We start from the raw sequence: 21,313 nt of genomic DNA, 5'->3' as shown, positions 1-21,313 counted from the left end.
GCAAATGTTTTGGACGTACTTGCCAATCAGAACATCTCCTGTAGCTTCCTGCTGACGTTCTGTAACTCTTTTTCCACAAATGTTGCGGTTCATGGCTGTGTCCTGCTTTTGTTGCACTATAGCACAAGAGTCTCCCCTGCAGACAACACCACCACTGAGGAATTATAATAAAGTGGAATGATGTCCAGCTTAAATCCACCACTGTTATTGCTTCGATGACATGGGCTCCTGCTGGGAGGAAGGGTGGGATGTAAATAAAATAAATAAATAATGAAATGTTGCAGAATGTATGTGAATTGCACATACCCAGTCTAGAGTGGCTCTCTGTCTCGTTGGGGTGTAGGGACAGAGGGCTCTGTCAACTTTGTTTCTTTCGGTTTCTAATTTCTCTAATCCTAAATCGGTTCTCCACATTTCTGCAACAATTCACAACTTCCCCCCCAAAAAATCTCAAGAAAATTCTTCAGCAATTTAGTGCCAATTTCTCCTAATTTGTTACATGCAGTTTTGACTAATTTGGGCATTTTTGCAAGCAATTTATCCTAATAGAATGTCTTTTTGTACTTATTATTTAATTTAGATCCCGTCCTTCCTCCCGGCAGGAGCCAGTTTTTCCCCACCAATGTATTCATTTTGTGCACATTTTATTGTAATATATGCATTTTTGTAAACATTGGTTGGTTGGAGAATAACATTGCAAAATTCGGATAAGTGCAAATTTAGAAGGGAGGCTGTGTTTTTGGTTCTGTTATTTCAGAATGTGTGGATCTGATAGTCAGCTTTTAAATGCAAACGGAATCAAACTTCTCACCCATCCCTATTGGGGAGGCTCGACTCCTGTCTCTGTTTAAACTTTACCCTCGTGTTGTTTGCCTTTTGCAGGCACAAGGAGCTGTGAACCAGGTGTGGCAAGTGGCTTTCCATTTCCAGAACGGCTCCCTGCAGAACATGATGGCCACTGAGGCACATGCCTTGGGCTACGGGGTCAACACCACAGCTACCCGTGTCCTCTTCCGCACTCCCTACGGCACTCAGCAGACTGAAGTTGCCATGGTAAGGAGTAATGGGGGAAAGACCATGGTTTGGGGTTCAACATTCTGGTGCTGGAAGGGAGATGGCTTGTCTTTGGGAAAAGAGCTAGAGTATGGTCACATCCACACCATACACTTAAAGCACTCTTAGATCACTTTCACAGTCATGGAGGGATCCTGGGAACTGTAGTTTGTTGAGGGTGCTGGGAATTGTAGCTCTGTGAGACCTTAGGAACATAGACCAGTAGTATAAGGCAGCTTTCTATCTAGCTCAGTGTTGTCTACACTGACTTGGCAGCAGCTCCCTAGGGTTTCAGACAGGGAGTCTCTCTTGCCCCTCCCTGGAGATGTTAGGGATTGAATCGGGGACCTTCTGCATGCCAGGCAGATGCTCTACCACTGAGCTACAGTCCTTTCCCTTGGGCACTGCAAGGTACATTCCTAGTTACATAATTCTTCACTTGCCTTACATCAATGGTGCACTTACAATGAGTGTGACAACTGCTCAAAGATGCATGTTTTTTTCTTGAAATGAGACTATACCAGGGCTGGGAACCTGTGGCCGTCCATATGTTGCTGAACTACAACTCCCATCAGCTCCAAAAAGCAGTGGGGGATGATGGGAATTGTAGTTCAACAACCCCTGGAGGGCTGTAAAATGCTTTCAAGTAGTTCAAATTTGGCTTCTCCCAAAGGACCTTGCGGTATATAGATCTGATAATTTGGCAGAACATGGTCCCTTGTCAAGCTACAAAGCCCCAGAGTTCCTTCACTCTTAAACACACCTAGAATATAGAGTTGGAAAGTCATCTAATCCAGCCTCCAGTCAATGCAGGAGATCCAATGCTGCAGCATCCCTGATGGGTAGCCATCTAGGCCCTGCTTTAAAAAGATCCAACTTTTTTTCTTAAAGAGAAGTGAACCATGCTTGATTTTTTAAACACCTCTTCTCTTCACCCCTTTTGCAAAATTGCAAGGAAGAAAATAGCTGTGCACAGAGTCTGATGTTCATAACCCATTGAAGAACTGATATAATCTCGGCCAAGGCTAATTCTGGTGTGAACACAGCAACCGATATCCCTTGCTGTGGGCCAGTTCCAGCTTTGGTGGATAACATTGGGATGTGTTCCAACCTTGCTTCCCCCCCCCAAAAAAAACAAAGTAACTGTACAAATGGAGTAGATGAGTCTTCACGGCTCATGGATTTTGACCAGGGATGGGGACCTGTGGCCCTTTAAATGCTGCTGCATTACAACTTCCATCATTCCTGCCCATTGTCTGATAGCTGGGGCTGATGGGAGTTGGGAGTCTAACATCCTGGGAGTCTCTCTTTAGGGAAAAGGGCCATAGCTCAGTGGGACAGCTTCCGCTTTGCATGCAGAAGGTCCTGGCATCTCCAGGTGGGGACTGGTAATCTCCCCTTGTTGAAACTCTGGAGAGCTGCTGCCTGAAAATGCAGATAATACTGAGCTAGATGGCCCATAAGCACCATCCATTTAAAGCACACTTAAAGCGCTTGACTTCACCCCCCCCCCGTCCCAAAGAATCCTAGGAACTCTGTGATGGGTATTCTTCATGCGCTTCAGATGTATGGTGTGCTCCGTAAACAACCCTGGAATAAGGCCGCTTCTAATTTCCTAATAAAAACTTCTAATTGGCTCTCTTTGGGATCAAGACAGCTTGTTCCCTTGGTACACGGCCACTCCGTGGGCTTGCTCCTGACCTCAGTGGTCCACTTAAGGCTTGTGGAAATCCTCCAATGGCAAATGTGCATTGTTTCATTCTCTCCCAAGTGCGGTAACCTAGTCCTGCATTTGAGAGCGGAGTAGAGGTGGGGGGGCGGACCCTCCTGTTGATACTGCCAAGTGGGGCCCTAGACATTTGCCCTCAAGCCTTTCCCTGATGGCACCCCTGCCTGGCCTGCTAGGTTTCAGGACTGGAACTAACCCTTGCATCCTTACTGTTAAATTTCCTCCGCAGGTGGATGGCATGGAAGTGGAGGTGGCACGTGCCACTGTCTTTTACAAGCAGGCCTGGATGATCCTAATGGTAGACACTGCTCTTGCCTGCCCCATCAGTGAGTCTTGGGTTTTTTGCATGGCCTCCAGCATTTATTTATTTATTTATTTAGTTACATTTCTAAACCGCCCTATAGCTAGCAGCTCCCAGGGCGGTGTACAACATGATAAAACCACAATATTTAAAATACAGCAAGTGTGTATTGCGCAGACAATATAAACATTATATAAACAAAGTGAAAGAAAACTAAAAAATAAGATTAAAAGCTTAAATACTTTAAAATGCCTGGGTGAAGAGGTGGGTTTTTACCTGGCGCCGAAAAGATGACAGAGAAGGCGCCAGGCGTATCTCATCTGGGATTTAACACAGGGATGGGGGTCTTCAGGGTCGGGGGCCGAATGTGGCTCTCTAGGTCTCTCTATGTGGCCCCTGACAGATCTGTCCAAGTCACGCTCACTTTTCCCAGCCCATGCACTTCCCCAGCCACCTCAAGCGCTTTTGCCTGTGTCCTTGAACTGTGATAATGCCTCTTGCCTGCCTGGAGGGAGGGGTGTGTATGTGGAAACCTCTTTTTCTTTTTTGCATGGCCTACACTGCAAGGTAAGAGTTGCACCTCTTGCTCTGCCCACTCTTTCCTTTGGCCCGATCCTCTCCTCCGGCACGTGGCCTTCAGAAGGTTGCCCATCAGGAAATGTGGCTCTTGGGCTGCGAAAAATATTCTCCGCCCTTAATTTGACAGATTAAAACCGGTGGGCCTTAACATCCAGCATCACTACTGGAGCGTTTTGGTTTCTTTACACACTGCTGAAGGTCCCCACTTTACCCTGCTCTGTCCATGCATTCTGCAGCTGCAGCAGCAGTGGTAAGTCCTCTGCTGGCTTTAGAAGCAGTTGATAGAGCTGAAGACTGCTGGATGGGCTGCATGGGTGAGTTTCCCGTGGGGAATTTACTCATGCAGACAAAGCCTGCTGGAATTCGCACAGCTGATGCACAAGCTTCGGCTCTGCTGCCCATCGGCTGATGGGCGGTAAAGCTGAAGCCTCAGGCACTCTAAAGCACCACGCGGGCTCTTCACAAGCCCTGTGTGGTGCTTTGAAGTCCCAGTATTGGGAGTTCAAATCAACCAATTGTCTGGTGTCGTTGTGACATCAGGGTGATTGACAGTTGGGCGGCCCCAAAAAGGTTCCTCACACCGCTGCCTCAGTCTTGTGCCCAGATGAGTGGTGGACTTGCCCTGCCTAGAGTGAAATGCCCGTTTCTAAACACCAATTTTTTGTAAGGATACCTTTTTTTGTAAATTTTTATTGAGCCCTTCATCATATGGAATGTATGGATCATCTGTCAGTTTCGGTTTTCTTAGTTTCTCCTTTTTCCAATCTTAAATTCAGTGGACATTTCTGCAGCAATTTGCAGATTTTTTAAAAAAAAATCTCATGAAAATCCTCCAGCATTTTAGTGCGAATTTCTCCTAATAAACACATTTTGTATGCAGTTTTAACCAATGTACACATCTTTGCAAGTAATTTTTCCTAACATAATGCATTTTTCTATGTTTTGAATAATATATTCATATTTATGCACACTTTCTCATAATATAATGCATTTTTGTAAAATTTGGTTGGAGAACTGTGTTGCAAAATTTGGATAAGTGCGAATTTCAAAGGATGGCTGTGTTTCTGTTCTCATATTCTTTCAGAGAGTGGGAATTTGATTGATTTGCCTTCAAAATGTTAACTGAATTGACTTTTCTCCCACCTCCCTAAGTGCTGATCATCATATGGTGCAGTGCTATTAATAAGGTAAGTTTCTGTCTCTTGCAGATCCCACCATTTTCACCGCTACCACCTTGAGCTGGGGAACCCCCCGGATCATGCCATCACTGGTGACATTCCCACATCTGTATAGAGATGAAGCTGTTGAGATGGGCTTGGATGGGCGCGTGATTGACACGGCCACCATTGTGAGGAATGGATACACCTTCCTGACGGACACCAAATTCATCAGCATCACTGTGCCCATTGGGGCCCCTGGGGGGCTCACGAAGGTCAGTATCTGAGCAGCACTACTTAACCTGGGCATGATCAGGGATGGGTATTGTTTGTCATGTGACCCACCTGGCGAGGACCATTAGCTCTGCGGGGGGGGGGGAACTGAGCTGGGTACATTTGACAGCTTTTCTTCTTCCTCTCTTTCCCCTCTGCAGAATACAATTTGGGCTTGCTTCCTAAATGCAAGAAATGAATAGGGCTGGTGAAAGGCCTCTCTTGAGGAGGGAATTGCAAAAAGAAAGCTGTGCTGTGAAGCGTATTGTTGCCCTTCCTTGGGCAGGGGTACATCAAAAGGCCCATTGTCCACATGCGCACAAATAGCCACAACCACGGGAGTGTTCAGTTTACCATTGCTTATTGGGTAGGGTGTTGTGTCACATGCCTTTCCTTGTTGGGGCTTTGGTTGGGCGCAGTCTGAGGCCTCGCCTTGTGGCCTCTCAGCCCCTCGAGTTCCTTCCCTGCACTTTCTCCTGGCTGCGCTTTGGCTCAGCTGGAACTCCAGTCAGGCCCTCTCTGCCTACTAATGGGAAGATCTGTCACTTTTGAGCCTCTCAGTTTCTCATTTTTACAACGTTAAATTCAGTTCTCTGTATTTCTGCAGCAATTTGCAATTCCCTTTTTTTAAAAAAAAGTCATGAAAACCTCTTCAGGATTTTAGTGCGTTACCCCCCTAATAAACACATTTGTATGCTATTTTGACTAATGTACACAGTTCTGCAAGCAATTTCTCATATTATGCATTTCTGTATGCTATTTTCAATAATTTCATTTTTATGCACATTTTCCCGTAATACATTTGTGTAAATGTTGGTTGGGGAACTATATCACTAAATTTGGATATGTGCAAATTTTGAAGGATGGCTGTGTTTCATTTCTCATAGTGTTTTGAAAAGTGTGAATTTGATAAATTAGGCTTTAAATGCAAACTGAATCAAACTTCTACCCCTGGGTGCAGGAATTTTGTCACACCTGCCTTACTTTTGAGGTGGCCAAAGGGTTTTCAAGCATCCTTCCTTTTCGTTCTCCAAATTCACTCACCAGTGGTCTGTATTCTGCAGCCTTCCCGGGTGCCCCTGCTTCAATTATAGCCTGCGAAAAAGCTTCACCGGGTAGCTCCTCCCATGGGGCTTTTTCAGATCAGGAAGCATGGGAAGGTGGGCAGGCTGCAGAGTTTTGGAGAAACCTTTACTGGAAAGAAATAAACACATGCCACCTTGTAACAATAAAGTTCAAAGGAAGACTGCTCCACTGTCATATAGCTTTCATCATTGGAAAGCTGATCCTAATGTCAAGCAGAAATCTGTCCTGCAGTATTCTGGAAGACTTGAATAGAGGGGGAGGAAGCTAACAGACTTAAGGGAGTGGGGGATCAGGAACAGGGTTGCATGTAAAGAAGCTTGGGACAGCCAAGGTATTGGAGTTTGGAATATATTGCAGCAGAGTGCAGAAATGATTAGTCTGATAAGACTTGTGGTTGAAAGAATAAGATACTTAAGGTGTATTACTACTGGATGATCTTCTGTGTACACATTTGGCTATTATGGAGTCATGAGGCTAGCACTTGCACTATCTAACTCTTAAGAGGAAGGAAGTAAACCCTGAGGAAAATCAATCAACAAGTGGATGAGGAGGTGCATGGAATGCTTATCAAATTTGCAGATGATACAAAATTGGGAGGGATAGCTAATACCTTGGAAGACAAACAAAATTCAAAGGGATCTTGATAGGCTGGAACATTGGGCTGAATACAGAAATGAAATTTAACAGGGATAAGTGCAAAGTTCTACACCTAGGAAAAAGAAACCAAATGCACAGTTATAAGATGGGGGATACCTGGCTCAGCAATAGTACATGCGAGGAGGATCTTGGGTTTGTTATTGATCATAAGCTGAATATGAGCCAACAGCATGATGGGGCTGGAAAAAAGGCAAATGCTATTATAGGCTGCATTAACAGAAGTATAGTTTCCAAATCACGTGAAGTATTAGTTCCCCTCTATTTGGCACTGGTTAGGCCTCATCTTGAGTACTGCCTCCAGTTCTGGTCTCCGCAATTCAAGAAGGATGCAGACAAACTGGAACAGGTTCAGAGGAGGGCAATGAGGATGATCAGGGGACTGGAAACAAAGCCCTATGAGGAGATACTGAAAGAACTGGGCATGTTTAGCCTGGAGAAGAGAAGACTGAGGGGAGATATGATAGCACTCTTCAAATACATGAAAGGTTGTCACACACAGTAGGGCCAGGATCTCTTCTCAATCATTCCAGAGTGCAGGACACGGAATAATGGGCTCAAGTTGCAGGAAGCCAGATTTCAACTGGACATCAGGAAAGGTTTCCTAACTCTTACAGCCATACGACAATGGAACCAATTACCTAGAGAGGTAGTGGGCTCTCCGACACTGGAGGCATTCAAGAGGCAGCTGGACAGCCGTTGGGAATGCTTTGATTTGGATTCCTGCATTGAGCAGGGGGTTGGACTTGATGGTCTTATAGCACCCTTCAACTCTACAATTCTATGATAAGTGTTTTTAAAAGAAGGAATTAGAGGAGAAAAATAGGTTGTCTTTCATCTGTCACCATCCCCCACCCCACCCACACTGGTTCAGGTTTCTTGTTACAAACATTGGTGCTTTACTCCCAACAGAAGGAAAACAGAACCATAAGAAGCCGCCTTATACGAGGTCAGGCCATGGTCCCTCCGGCTCAGTACTGCTCACACACACTGGTGACAGCTTCTGCAGGATTTCAGGCAGAGGCCATTCCCAGCCCTACCTGGGGATGCCAGGGATTGAACCTGGGATCTCCTGCATGCAAAGTAGTTGCTCTACCACTGGGTTCCAGCCCGTCCCCCAAGGAAAATGGGGACCTTATTTATTTATTAGAGCCAGTGTGGTGTAGTGGTTAAGGTGTTAGACTTCGACCTGGGAGACCAGGGTTCGAATCCCCACATAGCCATGAAGCTCACTGGGTGACCTTGCGCCAGTCACTGCCTCTCAGCCTCAGAGGAAGGCAATGGTAAGCCACCTCTGAATAACGGCTTACTATGAAAACCCTATTTGTAGAGTCGCCATAAGTCGGAATTGACTTGAAGGCAGTACATTTCCATTTTATTTCTTTATTATTTGATTCATATCCCAGCCTTCCTCCCAGAAGGAGCCCAGGGCGGCAAACAAAAGCACTAAAAACACTCCAAAATATCATAAAAACAGACTTCAAAATATATTAAAACAAAACATCTTTAAAAAACTTTAAAAAAAAACAACAACCCACAACAACCTTTCCTACCAACCTGACCAAACCCCCTGTTCCTGGGAGGCCTTGCATTTTTAATATTCCCAAGTGAGTGGGCCGGAAGAATTTCTCGCTTCCCTTCTCTTCTTTGCTTCCAGAGTGATGTGATTGACAACCGCTATGGCACAACCTACTGCATAAAGCTGCTCTTGGACCGCAGGTGGCAAGGAGATGAGAGCGACCGGACACACCACCGCAGCCTGAAGACCATCCGCACGCCGTTTGCCCCTCACACACCCGTGCTAATCGACAGTAAGCTCATGCCTTCTTCTTTTTCCCCAGAAGAGTTTGCAATATGTCCCTGACTTGGCAAGAGAAATCGCAGTTGCATTCACAGGGAACATGGGAAGCTGCCTTGTATTGAGTCGGATCCATTGGTCCATCTAGCTCAGTATTGTCTACACTGACTGGCAGCAGTGTCAGGCAGGGTTCTTTCCCAGCACTAACTGGAAATACCGGGATTGAACCTGGGACCTTCTGCCTGCAAAGCAGATGCTCTGCCACTGAGCTACGGCCCGTTCCCTAAATCCTGTTTGCATCCCCCAAATGGAACATAGGCTTAATCATCTTCTCTCTCCCCAATCCTTCAGCTGGGTTTCTCTGCCTTCTGTTTTTTTTAAAAAAGCACCACATAAAGCTAATACGTTCAGTCACAGTACTCTGAAATTATCGTAGTTATAAGCTGCATCTGCACTTTAAATTTAAAGCCATGCCATGCCACTTTAAACAGCCATGGCTTCCCCCAAAGAACCCTGGGGACTGGAGTTCGTGAAGGGTTCTGAGAGACCCTTATTCTCCCCACAGAGCCACAGTCCGCAGAGTGGTTTAACAATCGGTCCCTCTTCCCTGGGGAATTCTGGGAGTTATCTATTAATTTTGCTGTGTCTGCTCTAACATAGGGACAACCCTATGTGGAATATGCAGAAAAAAAGAATACTGAAGTTGACACTATGGCAAAAAGAATACACCAGGACGAACAGCTAGCTTAATAGACAAGAGTGTTGGTGGTGTTTTTCTTGAATATGCATAGCCAGTGTGGTGCCCTCCAGATATCGGGACTACAACTCCCATCATCTCTAAGCTCTGGCGAGGCTGATGGGAGCTGGAGTCCAAAACATATGGAAGGCGTCATGTTGGCTACCCCCGGCATGACTCTTACATGGATTTTCTTGTGGGCAATGGAACTGTGGGGACAGCCACTAGGATTATGCCCCTGTCTCTTAGCTGAAACTATTTGATACCCATTTTAGTTTAGTTCAGTTTATAGTTTATTTATATACCACTTTTTGGCCAAGAGGCCCCCAAAGTGGTGAAATTACGTAAGAAATAACCAGTAAAAAATATACAGTAAAAATACAATGCAACGAGAACAATGCAACAAGAACAAAGTTTAAAAAAATGGCAACAAAAACAATGTTTTCCCATTGCGCATGCGCTCTCTCTCTCTCTCGCTCTTTCAGACACAATCCCAGAGAGAGGCTACTTTGACATCAGCCTAGGCAACTTCTACCCTGATGTGGAGCTGGCCATCATTGCGGTTGGTGGCAAACCTTTAACCCCCGAGGAGCTCAAAGGGCGTGGCATTGGCCTGGGTGAAGCCCCCAATCCCAACAACACCAGGGTCTTCATTCTGCAAGTCCCATTCACCGATCCTCTGGTGGAGCAGGAGGTAAGATCAGAACATGTGGTCAATGAAGGATGACTTTTGCGCTTTCAGAGGCTGTGAAAAGCAACTAGTCCTCATGGCTGCAAAGTAGCGCTTGAGCAGGGAAATTATGGCCTAGTGAAACGTGATCAGAGCATATCTGTTTTCCTTTGCACAGAAGCTCTTTCATTCAGGGAAGGTAGCCAAGCCCAGAAGCATCTTACCAGTCTGCATTTCTCCCCCCTCTGGGTTCCCATCCCTCTGGGATGGGGTAGGGAACCTTTTTCAGCCCAGGGCTTTAACCATCTGGGGACCACATGCTGGTGGTGGATGGGGCCAGTGGGTAGATCAATGAATGTGTGTCTAGCTTTGTTATAATAGGCTAACTTGAACACATAGACACCTCTCCTCCAGATGAGAGGCACGTCAAAGTTCAGGGATATTCCAGTCAGATATAAACACACTCAGGGTGCAATGAAAGTCCAGTGAGAGGTGTGGCCTGGGAGAGAGTTCCAAGGGCCAGAGAGGAAGGCCTGGAGGGCCAGATTTGGCCCCCAAGCCTGAGGTTCCCCACCCTTGCATGTGTCACTTTTCCATCTTCGCATAAGCAAACAAGAGGCATCTCCAATCATAATTTGTTTCCTTCATTACACTTGGATCCTGCCTTCGCACCAAGTGGTGCTCCTGGCAACAGATACAACTATAGCCTAACAGAGTAAGAACATAGCAGGTTAAATATATATGTTTTAAAGTGAAAACCTGATTTACAAGTCAGCTTATGGGCCTATCCATATAAAAATACATCTGCCTGCTAGCAGAAGATTGGGCTAGCGAAGCCTCTCTTGCATTGCAGTCAAGCAACTCTTTAGTTTATAGGGGGGGAAATGCTGGAGGGAGAGAATGGCAGGAGGTGTGAACTCTTAAAATGGGTGGGTGTGGGCTTCCAGCTTTCTCTGTACTGTGCTTGAATGGATTTGCTGTTGTCTCCTTCAGTACGTGTATGACAACATCAGAAGATACACCCTGCCCCTAGAGTACACCCTCAACTTGGTCCAAAAGGATAAGCCCTTCACCCATCCAGCAGTGATCCAGTGTGAAGTCCCTGATGTTGGTGAGTCTGCTGGAGCAGGGTGGGGTGGAGGGCTCTAAGCGGTCTTTCTTCCAAAGCATTTCTAAACAGCTTAATACTTAAAAATCTCAAAAGCAGCATATGAATATGCAACATAAAACTCAGTACAGGGATGGAAAGATCTGTCACAGTTTTGTTTCTCATTTCCCCCCCCCCAATCTTATACTTGGTTCTCAACACCTCTGCAGCAATTTGCAAAAAACCCTCAGGGAAATTCTCCCACATTTTAGTGCAATTTTTCTCCTAATAAACAATTTTTTTTCAGGCAGCTTTGACTAACGTGCACCTTTTGTCAGCAATTCCTTGTCATATAATGCATTCCTTTTCTGCTGTTTTTACTCATGCATTTGCCTTTATGCCCACATTTCCCTTAACATACGCATTTTTGTAAACATTGGTTGCTTGGCCAACTGCATTGCAAAATTCATGTAAGTGTGAATTTTGAAGGACGGCTGTGTTTCAGTTCTCGTATTGGTTTGGAAAGTGCAAATTCGATAGATTCAGCTTGAAATGCAAACTGAATTGAATTTCTCGCCCATCCCTAATCCATTGTGGTGTGTATATAGCCACATTCCCTCATATGCTTGAGAAATCTTTTTGAGTTGGTGCTTAAAGGTAAAGGTGTCCCCGCACTTATAGTGTGAGTTGTTTCTGACTGTCTTGCGACGTTTACTAGGCAGACCGTGTATATGGGGTGGGATTGCCAGTTCCTTCTCCGGCCTTTCTTTACCCCCCAGCGTACGCCGGGTACTCATTTTAGCAACCACGGGTGGATGGAAGGGTGAGTGGACCTCGACCCCTTTTACCGGAGATTACATTTCCTCCTTCCGTTGGAATCGAACTCCGGCCGTGAGCAGAGCTTCGGCTGCGTTACCGCCGCTTACCACTCTGCGCCGCGGAGGGTCTTTGAGTTGGTGCTTACCGTCTGCATATTTGTATGTACTTGCATTAGTAACAGCAGCCTTTGGCTTCATCCAGCAGGACTGCTCTTATATTATTGCACGCGTGTGTGTGTGTGTCAAAAAAAAGCACAGTGTCACTGGAAGCATTATAATAGATGAGGGATAGCCAACAGGGTGCCCTCCATTTGCTGCCCTCAAACCCTCTCAGCCAGCATGAACAATGGTCTGGGATGATGGGCTTTGGGATCAACAACAGAGGGCACCACATTAGCTACTCCTGTACATAAGGATTTTTAATGAAATATAATCAAATCCAGAATAGAGAGTCTTGCAAGTTAATCTTGACCACTGCAAAACTGCATCATTTCCAAGCTTCTTTGAGGGAAGCTGTGCATTGAAGCAGGTTCTAAATTGGTAGCAACTAAAATACATTTTGCAATGCCTTTTTCTTCCCCTGCATCCACCTACATCCTTTAGTTCTTCCGACCTTTGAGGGGTTCTGTGAGACAGGAAGGATTGGTCTGCTGATGACCCATGGGAACTTGGACCGCTACTGGGTCCCGTATGTGGGGGATTTCCAGCTGACGGCTGAACTGGCGATATCGCAGAACTACACCATGCGGGAGGACGGTAGTTACTTCTACCTGTCGGTGCCTCTCTTGGCAACTGGTTTAGCCTACGAGGTAGGTGTGGCTTGTGGGGAAGGTGCCTGCTGCCTTCTTTGGCCTCGGGTTGGTGTGGAAGCTTTCCTGTGGGAGCAGCTGACCAGATTGGATAATGCATGCATGCGTGTGCATTGCCCAGGATATCTCCCTCCAAGGACTGACTGCACGGCTTGACTTCAGCCTGAGGAATAACAAAACGCTAGCGACTGTGATAGCGTTTCCAGTCGGCTGCATTTTCCCCACTGGAAAACTACTGGGTAAGTGGATCAGCACAGCAGCTGCCTCGGCGCATAATGGGGGAGAGAGGCGGTTTGCCTGATGGAATGCAGGAGTAGGGGACACCGGAATCTGCCTTTCTAGACAGTGTCAGACCATTGGCCCATCTGGCTCAGAACTGTCTGCCCTGACTGGCAGCAGCTGCCTGGGTTTTCAGACAGGGTTCTTCTCTCCCATCTCCTACCTGGAGATGTCAGGGGTTGCACCTGGGACCTTCTCCGTGCAAATCAGTTGTTCTACCACTGAGCTACAGTCCTTCCCCAGGAACCCGTTTCAGTCAGAGGACTGCATTCCCTTGTGGGCAGCCTTCTGGGGGCCGCGTAGTGGGGTGGGGCCGGATAGAAAAGTGGGCGGAGCAACTGATGTGACTCTTCGTACCGTGGGCCACTCAAGTCAGAGGTTTCTACATGCACACACCCCTCTCCGTCCTCCCAAGAGGGCATGATCACACTTCAAGGGCACGTCCAGCCAGGCAAAATCACTTGAAGAGGCTGGTGAGGGGTGTGCCCTAGACAGATTGCCAAAGGTCAAATGGGGAGGCCTAGAGGGCCTTCTTCAGCTCCCAGTTCTGAGGTTCTCCACCCCCTGATGCAATGCAATTATTCTGTAACCAGGCCTTGCTTGGGGTTTCAAACAACAACAAAAAACCAAGATCAGGAGAAACTAGTGGGACCTGCAACAAAATGTTGTAGTATGGAGTGCTTCAACAACGGTCATCCATGCCCACCTCCAGAAAACTCCATACCATTCTCCCTCTGGCATTCAGCGCCCCAACCTGAGGTTCCCCACCTCACCGCAAGCTATTTGCTTGCTTCTTGAAACCATGTAGTGAGGTCCTCCCTCTAATGCCAGAGACTGGGAGGCTTGGTTTGTCTTGTCTTCTTCTCCCGCATTCTTCGCTAGCCTTACGCTGTCGACTGTAAATGCTAATCTTTCTAACAAGCTTTTAAAATTACCTGCAACACGGGATCCCTTCTTTTGATAGGCTAAACCTTTTGTTAAACTGCTTCATTTATATTTCCTTCTAACTTTTTAAAAGATGGCACTTCATTGTGAGCTGCCTCAAATGCTTCTGATGTCTGAGGCAGGGGTCGTGAGTACCCCCAATGAAAGTAAAGTGTAGGTCTGCATTTGAAAACCAAAAGGGGATTTTGGCTTCATGAGGAGGGCGGCTTTGAGACGTCTTGCTGGAAAGTGACAGACAAACGTAATAAGTAGCTCTGGATTTATTTTTCTCTTTCTGCCTGTAGTGTGTCTCCCCAATGGAACCATAATGGCCACAGTCCTCAGCCTGGACACCAAGCCGGCCTTAGACCCCAGGAAAACCCACCTACGGGATAAGAACTGTGGGCCGGTTGCTGCTGATGAATCCAGGGCCCTCTTCTCTTTTCCAGTGGCCTCTTGTGGCACCACAAGAAGGGTAGGTAGGACTTCTCGGGGCATGATTGAGAGCTGTGGGAAGGAGGAGGAAGTGAGGGGTACCTGTTGGGTCCTCCAATGGCTGGTCAACCAATTAGAGATTTAGTAAACTAGCAGAGCTTAGCTTAGTGTAGGTTGCTCAGGGCTGCATGGGTGTGATTTTACCTGAGAGAAAGCGAGCTTTTACCTTGCTTTAAATCATGCAGACTTACACTTGGTTTCAGAATAAGAAAAGACTGCTTTATTAATAGAAATGCATATTGGATAGGGAAGATGCTACATCTGTCTAGCTAACTAAGTTGGAGGCCGCAATGGCCATGCCTGGACATTGCCCCTCATGCTAGAAGAGAGGAGACAGCAAGAACGTCAGCAGAGAACATAGAAAGCAGGAAGGTCAGAGGTGTGAATAGCTCCCTGAGACCTATCAGTTTACACAGAAGGAGGACAGACAGAAGACCACAGGTCAGTGGCCTCCTAGCCAGCTGTGAGGACTATCTCTCTATCTCTCTCCCCACTCAAAGAGGACCAAATGGGAGTTGCTCTTGTCATGCTTCTAACAGTATCAATCTCCATCATGGGGACTTCCAAAGTCTTGTTTCCCAGTTCAAGGATGGGAGATGTTCTCATGCTCTGGTACTTCTGGTCTTGTGTTGAGGCTCACCTCTAGCCGCATCCTTGTTTTTTGGACTCGTTAAAGCTCTGGGTATGTTAAAGCATACAATGGACTGCAAAAAATAATTGGGTGTTAGAACAAATTAAACCAGAACTATCACTAGAAGCTAAAATGATGAAACTGAGGTTGTCATACTTTGGACACATAATGAGAAGACCTGATTCACTAGAAAAGACAATAATGCTGGGAAAAACAGAAGGGAGTAGAAAAAGAGGAAGGCCAAACAAGAGATGGATTGATTCCATAAAGGAAGCCACAGACCTGAACTTACAAGATCTGAACAGGGTGGTTCATGTCAGATGCTCTTGGAGGTCACTGATTCATAGGGTCGCCATAAGTCGAAATCAATTTGAAGGCACATAACAAAGCTCTGGGGAACTAGTAAATCATTGTGTTGCTTCAGGGCAAGGAAAGGGAATCTGTGACTCTTCAGATGTTGGTGATATGTGAATGCAATAATAAATATGAAATAATTTTAAAAAAATATCCTTGAGCCCAGCAGTAGGATGGTGGCTTACATTTCTAGGGTGGCCTCAATGAGATGCTTTCCTGCACTGCAGCAACAGGCAGGAATGTCGGAACAAAGGAGGTGGGGTAGAACAGAGTACCTTTGCCCCTTCATTCTTCTGTTCCCGGTAGGCATGGGGGAAAAATTAGATTCAGTTTACATTTACAGCTGAATCAAATTCATAGTTTTTGAAACAGTATTGCAAGCGATCTTTGCGATGCAGTTGTCCAGCCAAATGATGTTTACAAAAATGCATGTATGAGAGGAAAGTGTGCATAAAATATTGGTGAAAATAACATATTAGGAGAAATGCCTTGCAAAAATGTGTACACGAATAAAAAACCCTTGCATACAGAAGTGTTAGGAGAAAGTGGCACTGAAATGCTGAAGAATTTTCATGAGGCTTTAAAAAAAATCGCAACTTGCTACAGAAATGTGAAGAGCTTAATTTAAGTTTGGAAAAATGAGCAACTGAGAGAACTGACCCTAATTTCTGGCCAGTGGGCTGAACGGTAGTAGTAGTAGATGTTGTTATGTGCCTCCAAGTCGACCACGACTTATGGCGACCCTATGATTCAGTGACCTCCAAGAGCATCTGTCATGAACTACCCTGTTCAGATCTTGTAAGTTCAGGTCTGTGGCTTCCTTTATGGAATCAATCCATCTCTTGTTTGGCTGTCCTCTTTTTCTACTCCCTTCTGTTTTTCCCAGCATTATTATCTTTTCTAATGAATCATGTCTTCTCATAATGTGTCCAAAGTAGGATAACCTAACTACTTAGTAGTAGTAGTAGTAGTAGTAGTAGTAGTAGTAGTAGTAGTAGTAGTAGTAGTAGTAGTAGTAGTAGTAGTAGTAGTAGTAGTAGTAGTAGTAGTTGTTCAATTTCTTACTGACTTGTCAGCATAAGGTCCCAGGGTGGGTTACAGCAGTTAAAAAATACAATATTAAAAACGGTTAAAAACAAATTACAATTGTAAGAATAGGGTGGATCATACATACTTATGTATATCACAATGTCCAAGGTCAAAGTAAAGAGATGCATCTTCAGCGTATGATGGAAGCCTCATAATGAAGGTGCCCCAGATGCACCTCTGCAGGGAGGGAACTCCATAACTTAGGGGCTACTGCAGAGAATGTCCAAAAACTAGTTAACCTACAGAGCCAAACCTTGCAGTGAATTTCTTCTCTGCCTTTCAGTTTGATGGCAACTACTTGGTGTACGAGAATGAAGTGTCCTTCAGGAGAGAGATAATTCCGGAAGCAAATCCAATTATTACCAGGGACTCCCAGTACAGGTAAGGCTCTGCGTTTAAAATGTTCCTGGTGAGATGCCATCTGCTTCTGTATTTACTTACAGTATTTATTTTGCTTGGTGCTGGATGGAGTGCATGGTTTATAAGAATATTGGTCTGGCTTTTCTCTCTAGGCTTACCCTGCGCTGCCGTTACCCCCTTAATGAGACGCTCAGAGTGTGGGCCCGCCGACTGCCAAGTGAGCAGGCTACACCTCGACCCTATGCCCTTGGGGCCAGAGGTAAGAGGGTGGCTTACACCGCAGGTGAAGCCTGGACCCAGGGCCTTCCTTACCTAATAGGGGGGCATTTTTTCTCCCTCTCCTATAATACCAGAATTGCGGACATCCAATGAAGCTGGATGTTAGAAGACTCAGGACAGACAAAAGAAAGTACTTCTTTGCCCAGCACATAATCAGACTATGCAATTCAGTTGCACAAGATGTAATGGGGTTTGGACAAACTCATGGAGGATGAGCTGTCAGTGGCTACTGGCCACCATGGCTCTGTTCTACCTCCAGTGCTGGAGGCGGTATGCCTTTGAATACCAGTTGCTGGGAATCACAGGCAGGGGGAGAGGATTGTGGTGCTCGGGTCCTGCTTGTGGGCTCCTGTGGGCATGTGGTTGGCCTCTGTGAGGACAGGATGGGCTTTTGGCCTGGTCCAGCAAGGAGGGGGGGAGACTGTTGTTGAGAGAGGTACTTCCTGTGTAGTTTAAAGCAGGAAATGCTAATATGCGAGTCTGAGAGAATGGAGTGCCAAGTACCTAACTGGAGTAATTGGGTAGTTGTGCATGTTTCAATGAATATGCCTAGCCTTAAAAAGGGCTGTCTTTGCTTTCCAGCAATCTCTTCTGGAGGGTAGGTATAGAGAAATCTGGTACCCCCGTTTCCCTGTTCCCTGGAAGCAGGGCTTTTGGCCAGGTGATGGTCCCATTTCTAAGGAGTCCAAAATGTAACATTAGAACATACATAAAGCGTGCTTAACCCTTCACATCTGTGGTGTTGGGTGTAGAAACCACTGTTTTGTGTTTCTTGCATGTAACATTTGCTTCCTTTAACAACTTTCTTCTGGGGTGTGGTTCTCTTGTAGCACACCAGCAGAAGAGATCTGCAAATCGCCATGCTGGATCCCAGTCCCAGCTAGTGGGTCGTGCTTCATCAGGTAAAGCCTGGCCCATAATCTCAACCTGCGGAATGCCACTTTGGCAAGAATCTGTACCTGATTTTCAGTGGCCCAGATGCTACAGCTGGGACTTGTGTTAGAGGAGAGGGAAGCTTGCATCTTTGGACAGATACCAAGGCTCCCAACTGCGTGTTGGTTGGTGGAGAGGGAGATTGGGATCTGAGAGCAGATACCAAGGCCCCCGACTTCTGCCTAGTGCTTCATGCTGCAGCTGCCACTCATTTGTTGCACAAACTGCTGAAGTTTCAAACCAGCCTTGTCTGGAGGCGCTTGAGTTAAAATGGAGGTGTTTTGGAGCTCAGCTTCTTTAAAAACACGCTGACAAAAAAAACCCTGCCACCGGCCAAACTTTAAAAGTGCATGCTAATACTACAGCCTGGAACTGGTAATGCAGAAATCTGGGACTTCCAATTTCATGATCATGTATTGGCCATAGCTCAATGGGGGGGGGGGGGGAAGGGGGGGAGGGAGGGGAGGGGGGGGGGAGGGGGGGACTTTGCATGCAGAACAGTCTCAGGTTCAGTCTCTGGTAGCTGGCTCCAGTTAAAGGTCTGGAGAGCAGGTGATGTGGAAGACCCTCTGCTTCAGTCCTTAGACAGCTACTGCCAGTTAGAATTGACAACACTAGGCCAGATGAACAGTCTGGCCTAAAGTATAAATGCCCTTCTAAACTGGTGTGTGTGGTGGGTATATTCTGCAACCTGTAGCTGATACCAGAAGAGTGCATTAGTGGGAGGTTTATACTGGACCATCCACACATCATTCCGCTTTCTTAGCTGTTCTGTGATGCTTCCCCAATGGTACTGCATTATTGCCAGTGCTTTTCTGGGTGAAAAATGAGGTGCCACTATTATCTCCTGATAAATTGTAAAATGCCTCACCCATCCCTCTTCCTATGCCCCTCTTTCCCTTGAATTCGTGATGAATTACTTAATGTTAAAAAGTTCAACAATAAAAATTGCCCTTAAAAAGGTGCTGGTACTGTCTACTGGTGCATATAGTCAGAAAAACACTGATTTTTGCCCTCTAGAGGGTCACTCTTACATTACAGCGCAACAAAAGCAAGCAAGCATCCCACCCCCTCTGGAATATTTGTGGTATAAAAAAACGACAGGATTTCAGCAGCAAATTACAGGGCATGCACCGATTGGAAACAATGTCCACTCTGAAACTTCTGCAGGCTGAAAGTGGGATTGTGTAAAACCACTCTGATACCATCATGAGCACAGATCATCATGAAGGCACAACAACAAGGATATCTGGAGGGGTCCTGTGTGCTGTATGAACAAATAGTCCGGCCACTAATATAAGACAACTTGCGGTGTTCCTAATGTGGAGTCTCGGTAGCACTGATTTAACCATGCACTAACTTCTTCCTCTTATCTTGCAGGAGCAGCTGTGAAAGTGTCTTTCAGGCTTCCAGTCGTCAGCATAGCTCTGTTTGGGGTAGCTGCAGTGATAGGCATCATCCTGCCTGGTGGTTTACTTGGCTGTTAAAAGCAGTGTTCTAAATAATAGTACAGAAAGAACAATAATTAAAAAATGAGATCTTCAAACATCCTGTGTGTCAGTGCTCTTGAGTGTTGAACCTGCAAAAGGAGGCAGCTCCCACCAGGCACTGGGTCTAATTGGTGCTATGGCTTAGGACTCAGCTGTGTGATGACAAAACAGATCTCTGCACATAGGAAATTAGCATGTCAGGCTAGACTTCTTATAGCTTAGGTGTCCAGCCACCCAGCTACCTAACTGTAGTGTACAGTTATATTTCTATTTCTCTAGGACTGTTTTCATCCTTTGCCATCAGGTAAACAAGAATAAAAAAAATAGCTACTATGATTGCAGGTGCTTTAAAAGAGTAAAGGGTAGCCATTTTTTTCGGATCACTTTTAACTCTTTATTTCACCCTTTCATAGTAAGCTCCCAATCCTGCTGTACTCATCATAATAACTGCAGAATTAATAAACTTGTTACTGCAGGCAAACAAACACGCTTCCTTATTGCTGGCATGGTAGACAGCAGAACTGAAACTGAAAATTGAAACGCAGAGCAGGAGCTTAGAGGCGGGTCTCCAATTTATTACTGGTTTAGGGTGGGTGGCCTGTCTGATCGGCGGACGGGGATAGGGGCATCTGCAAGCCAGGGGGGGATGTGACAGGGAGGGTGAGGGGCCAAACTATACAAAAAGTGGGCGGCAGGCGCTGGAATGGTACTGCTGGCAGACCAGGCCAGATTAGGGGAACAAGGGATAGATGCTTAATACCCATCCCATGTTCCGGGTCTGTCCAGAACCAGACGATAACTGGGGGATGCAGGATTCCTACCGACCTTCGACTGCTGTTGTGTAATGCCAGGTCTGTAGTACAAAAAACATCACACATCCATGATATTATCTTGGATGAGCGGGCAGACCTGGCATGTATTACGGAGACTTGGCTGGATGAGGCCTCAGCTCCCATTCTTGAGGCTATGTGCCCGCCGGGTTTCCGTTACGCACAGCAGCCGAGGGTAGGAAGGCGGGGAGGGGGAGTGGCAGTCATCTGTCGAGAGTCTTCAGTTTTTACCAGACCTCCTCTTCATAGGATTAAGTTTGTTGACTGCATGTACTGGAGGTTGGGCCCGAAGGGCAGTTTGGGGATCCTGCTTGTGTACCGCCCACCCCGCTGCATGGCAGACTCCCTGGCCGAGGTGCTGGAGGTGGTTTCGGCTGTATGGGCGTTGTCCCCAGAATTATTAGTGCTGGGTGACTTCAATGTACAGGCCGAGACCACTCTCATTGGAGCCCCTCGGGATTTCCTGGAAACCATGGCTTCCTGGGAACTGCACCTTAGTAACATTGGGCCCACCCATGTAGCCGGTCATGCTCTCGACCTTATGTTTGTCCTGGGAGGGGAGGGAAGGGAAGTGTTCTGAAGTTGGGGGCCATTTCTTTTACCCCCGTGTCATGGTCAGATCACTATCTGGTAAATAAAGACTTCTCGATGCCACACACCTTTCGCAGGGGAAAAGGACCTATTAGAATGGTCCGCCCCAGGCGCCTGATGGATCCAGAAGGATTCCTGACTGCGCTTGGGGAATTGCAACCTGCTGAAGGCCGCCCGGTCGATACCCTGGTGATAGAGTGGAATGAGGGAATCACCAGGGCATTGGACCGGGTGGCTCCGAAACGTCCTCTCCCCCTGAACAGAACTCAGTTAGCACCATGGTATACACCACGGTTGTGTAATCTGAG

At 46.4% G+C, this 21,313-nt stretch overlaps 1 protein-coding gene across 2 annotated transcripts in view; it reads left to right on the top strand.

Moving 5' to 3' along the window:
- Positions 1–19,642, top strand: part of LOC133366692 (uncharacterized) — a 32,728-nt gene extending 13,086 nt beyond the window's left edge. For both annotated transcript variants that reach the window (XM_061590085.1, XM_061590086.1), the window contains 13 exons: positions 883–1,053; positions 3,012–3,108; positions 4,871–5,094; positions 8,490–8,643; positions 9,852–10,060; positions 11,030–11,147; positions 12,545–12,750; positions 12,872–12,989; positions 14,259–14,428; positions 16,806–16,903; positions 17,035–17,141; positions 17,992–18,063; positions 19,475–19,642. In XM_061590085.1, the coding sequence (XP_061446069.1) occupies positions 883–1,053; positions 3,012–3,108; positions 4,871–5,094; positions 8,490–8,643; positions 9,852–10,060; positions 11,030–11,147; positions 12,545–12,750; positions 12,872–12,989; positions 14,259–14,428; positions 16,806–16,903; positions 17,035–17,141; positions 17,992–18,063; positions 19,475–19,581 (1,851 nt within the window). In that variant the 3' untranslated portion in view covers positions 19,582–19,642. The remainder of the gene's footprint in view (positions 1–882; positions 1,054–3,011; positions 3,109–4,870; positions 5,095–8,489; positions 8,644–9,851; positions 10,061–11,029; positions 11,148–12,544; positions 12,751–12,871; positions 12,990–14,258; positions 14,429–16,805; positions 16,904–17,034; positions 17,142–17,991; positions 18,064–19,474) is intronic.
- The last annotated feature ends 1,671 nt before the right edge of the window (positions 19,643–21,313 follow it).

This window comes from Rhineura floridana, chromosome 11 (assembly GCF_030035675.1).
Source record: "Rhineura floridana isolate rRhiFlo1 chromosome 11, rRhiFlo1.hap2, whole genome shotgun sequence".
NCBI lineage: Eukaryota > Metazoa > Chordata > Lepidosauria > Squamata > Rhineuridae > Rhineura > Rhineura floridana.
This window is presented reverse-complemented; position numbering and strand designations above follow the sequence as displayed.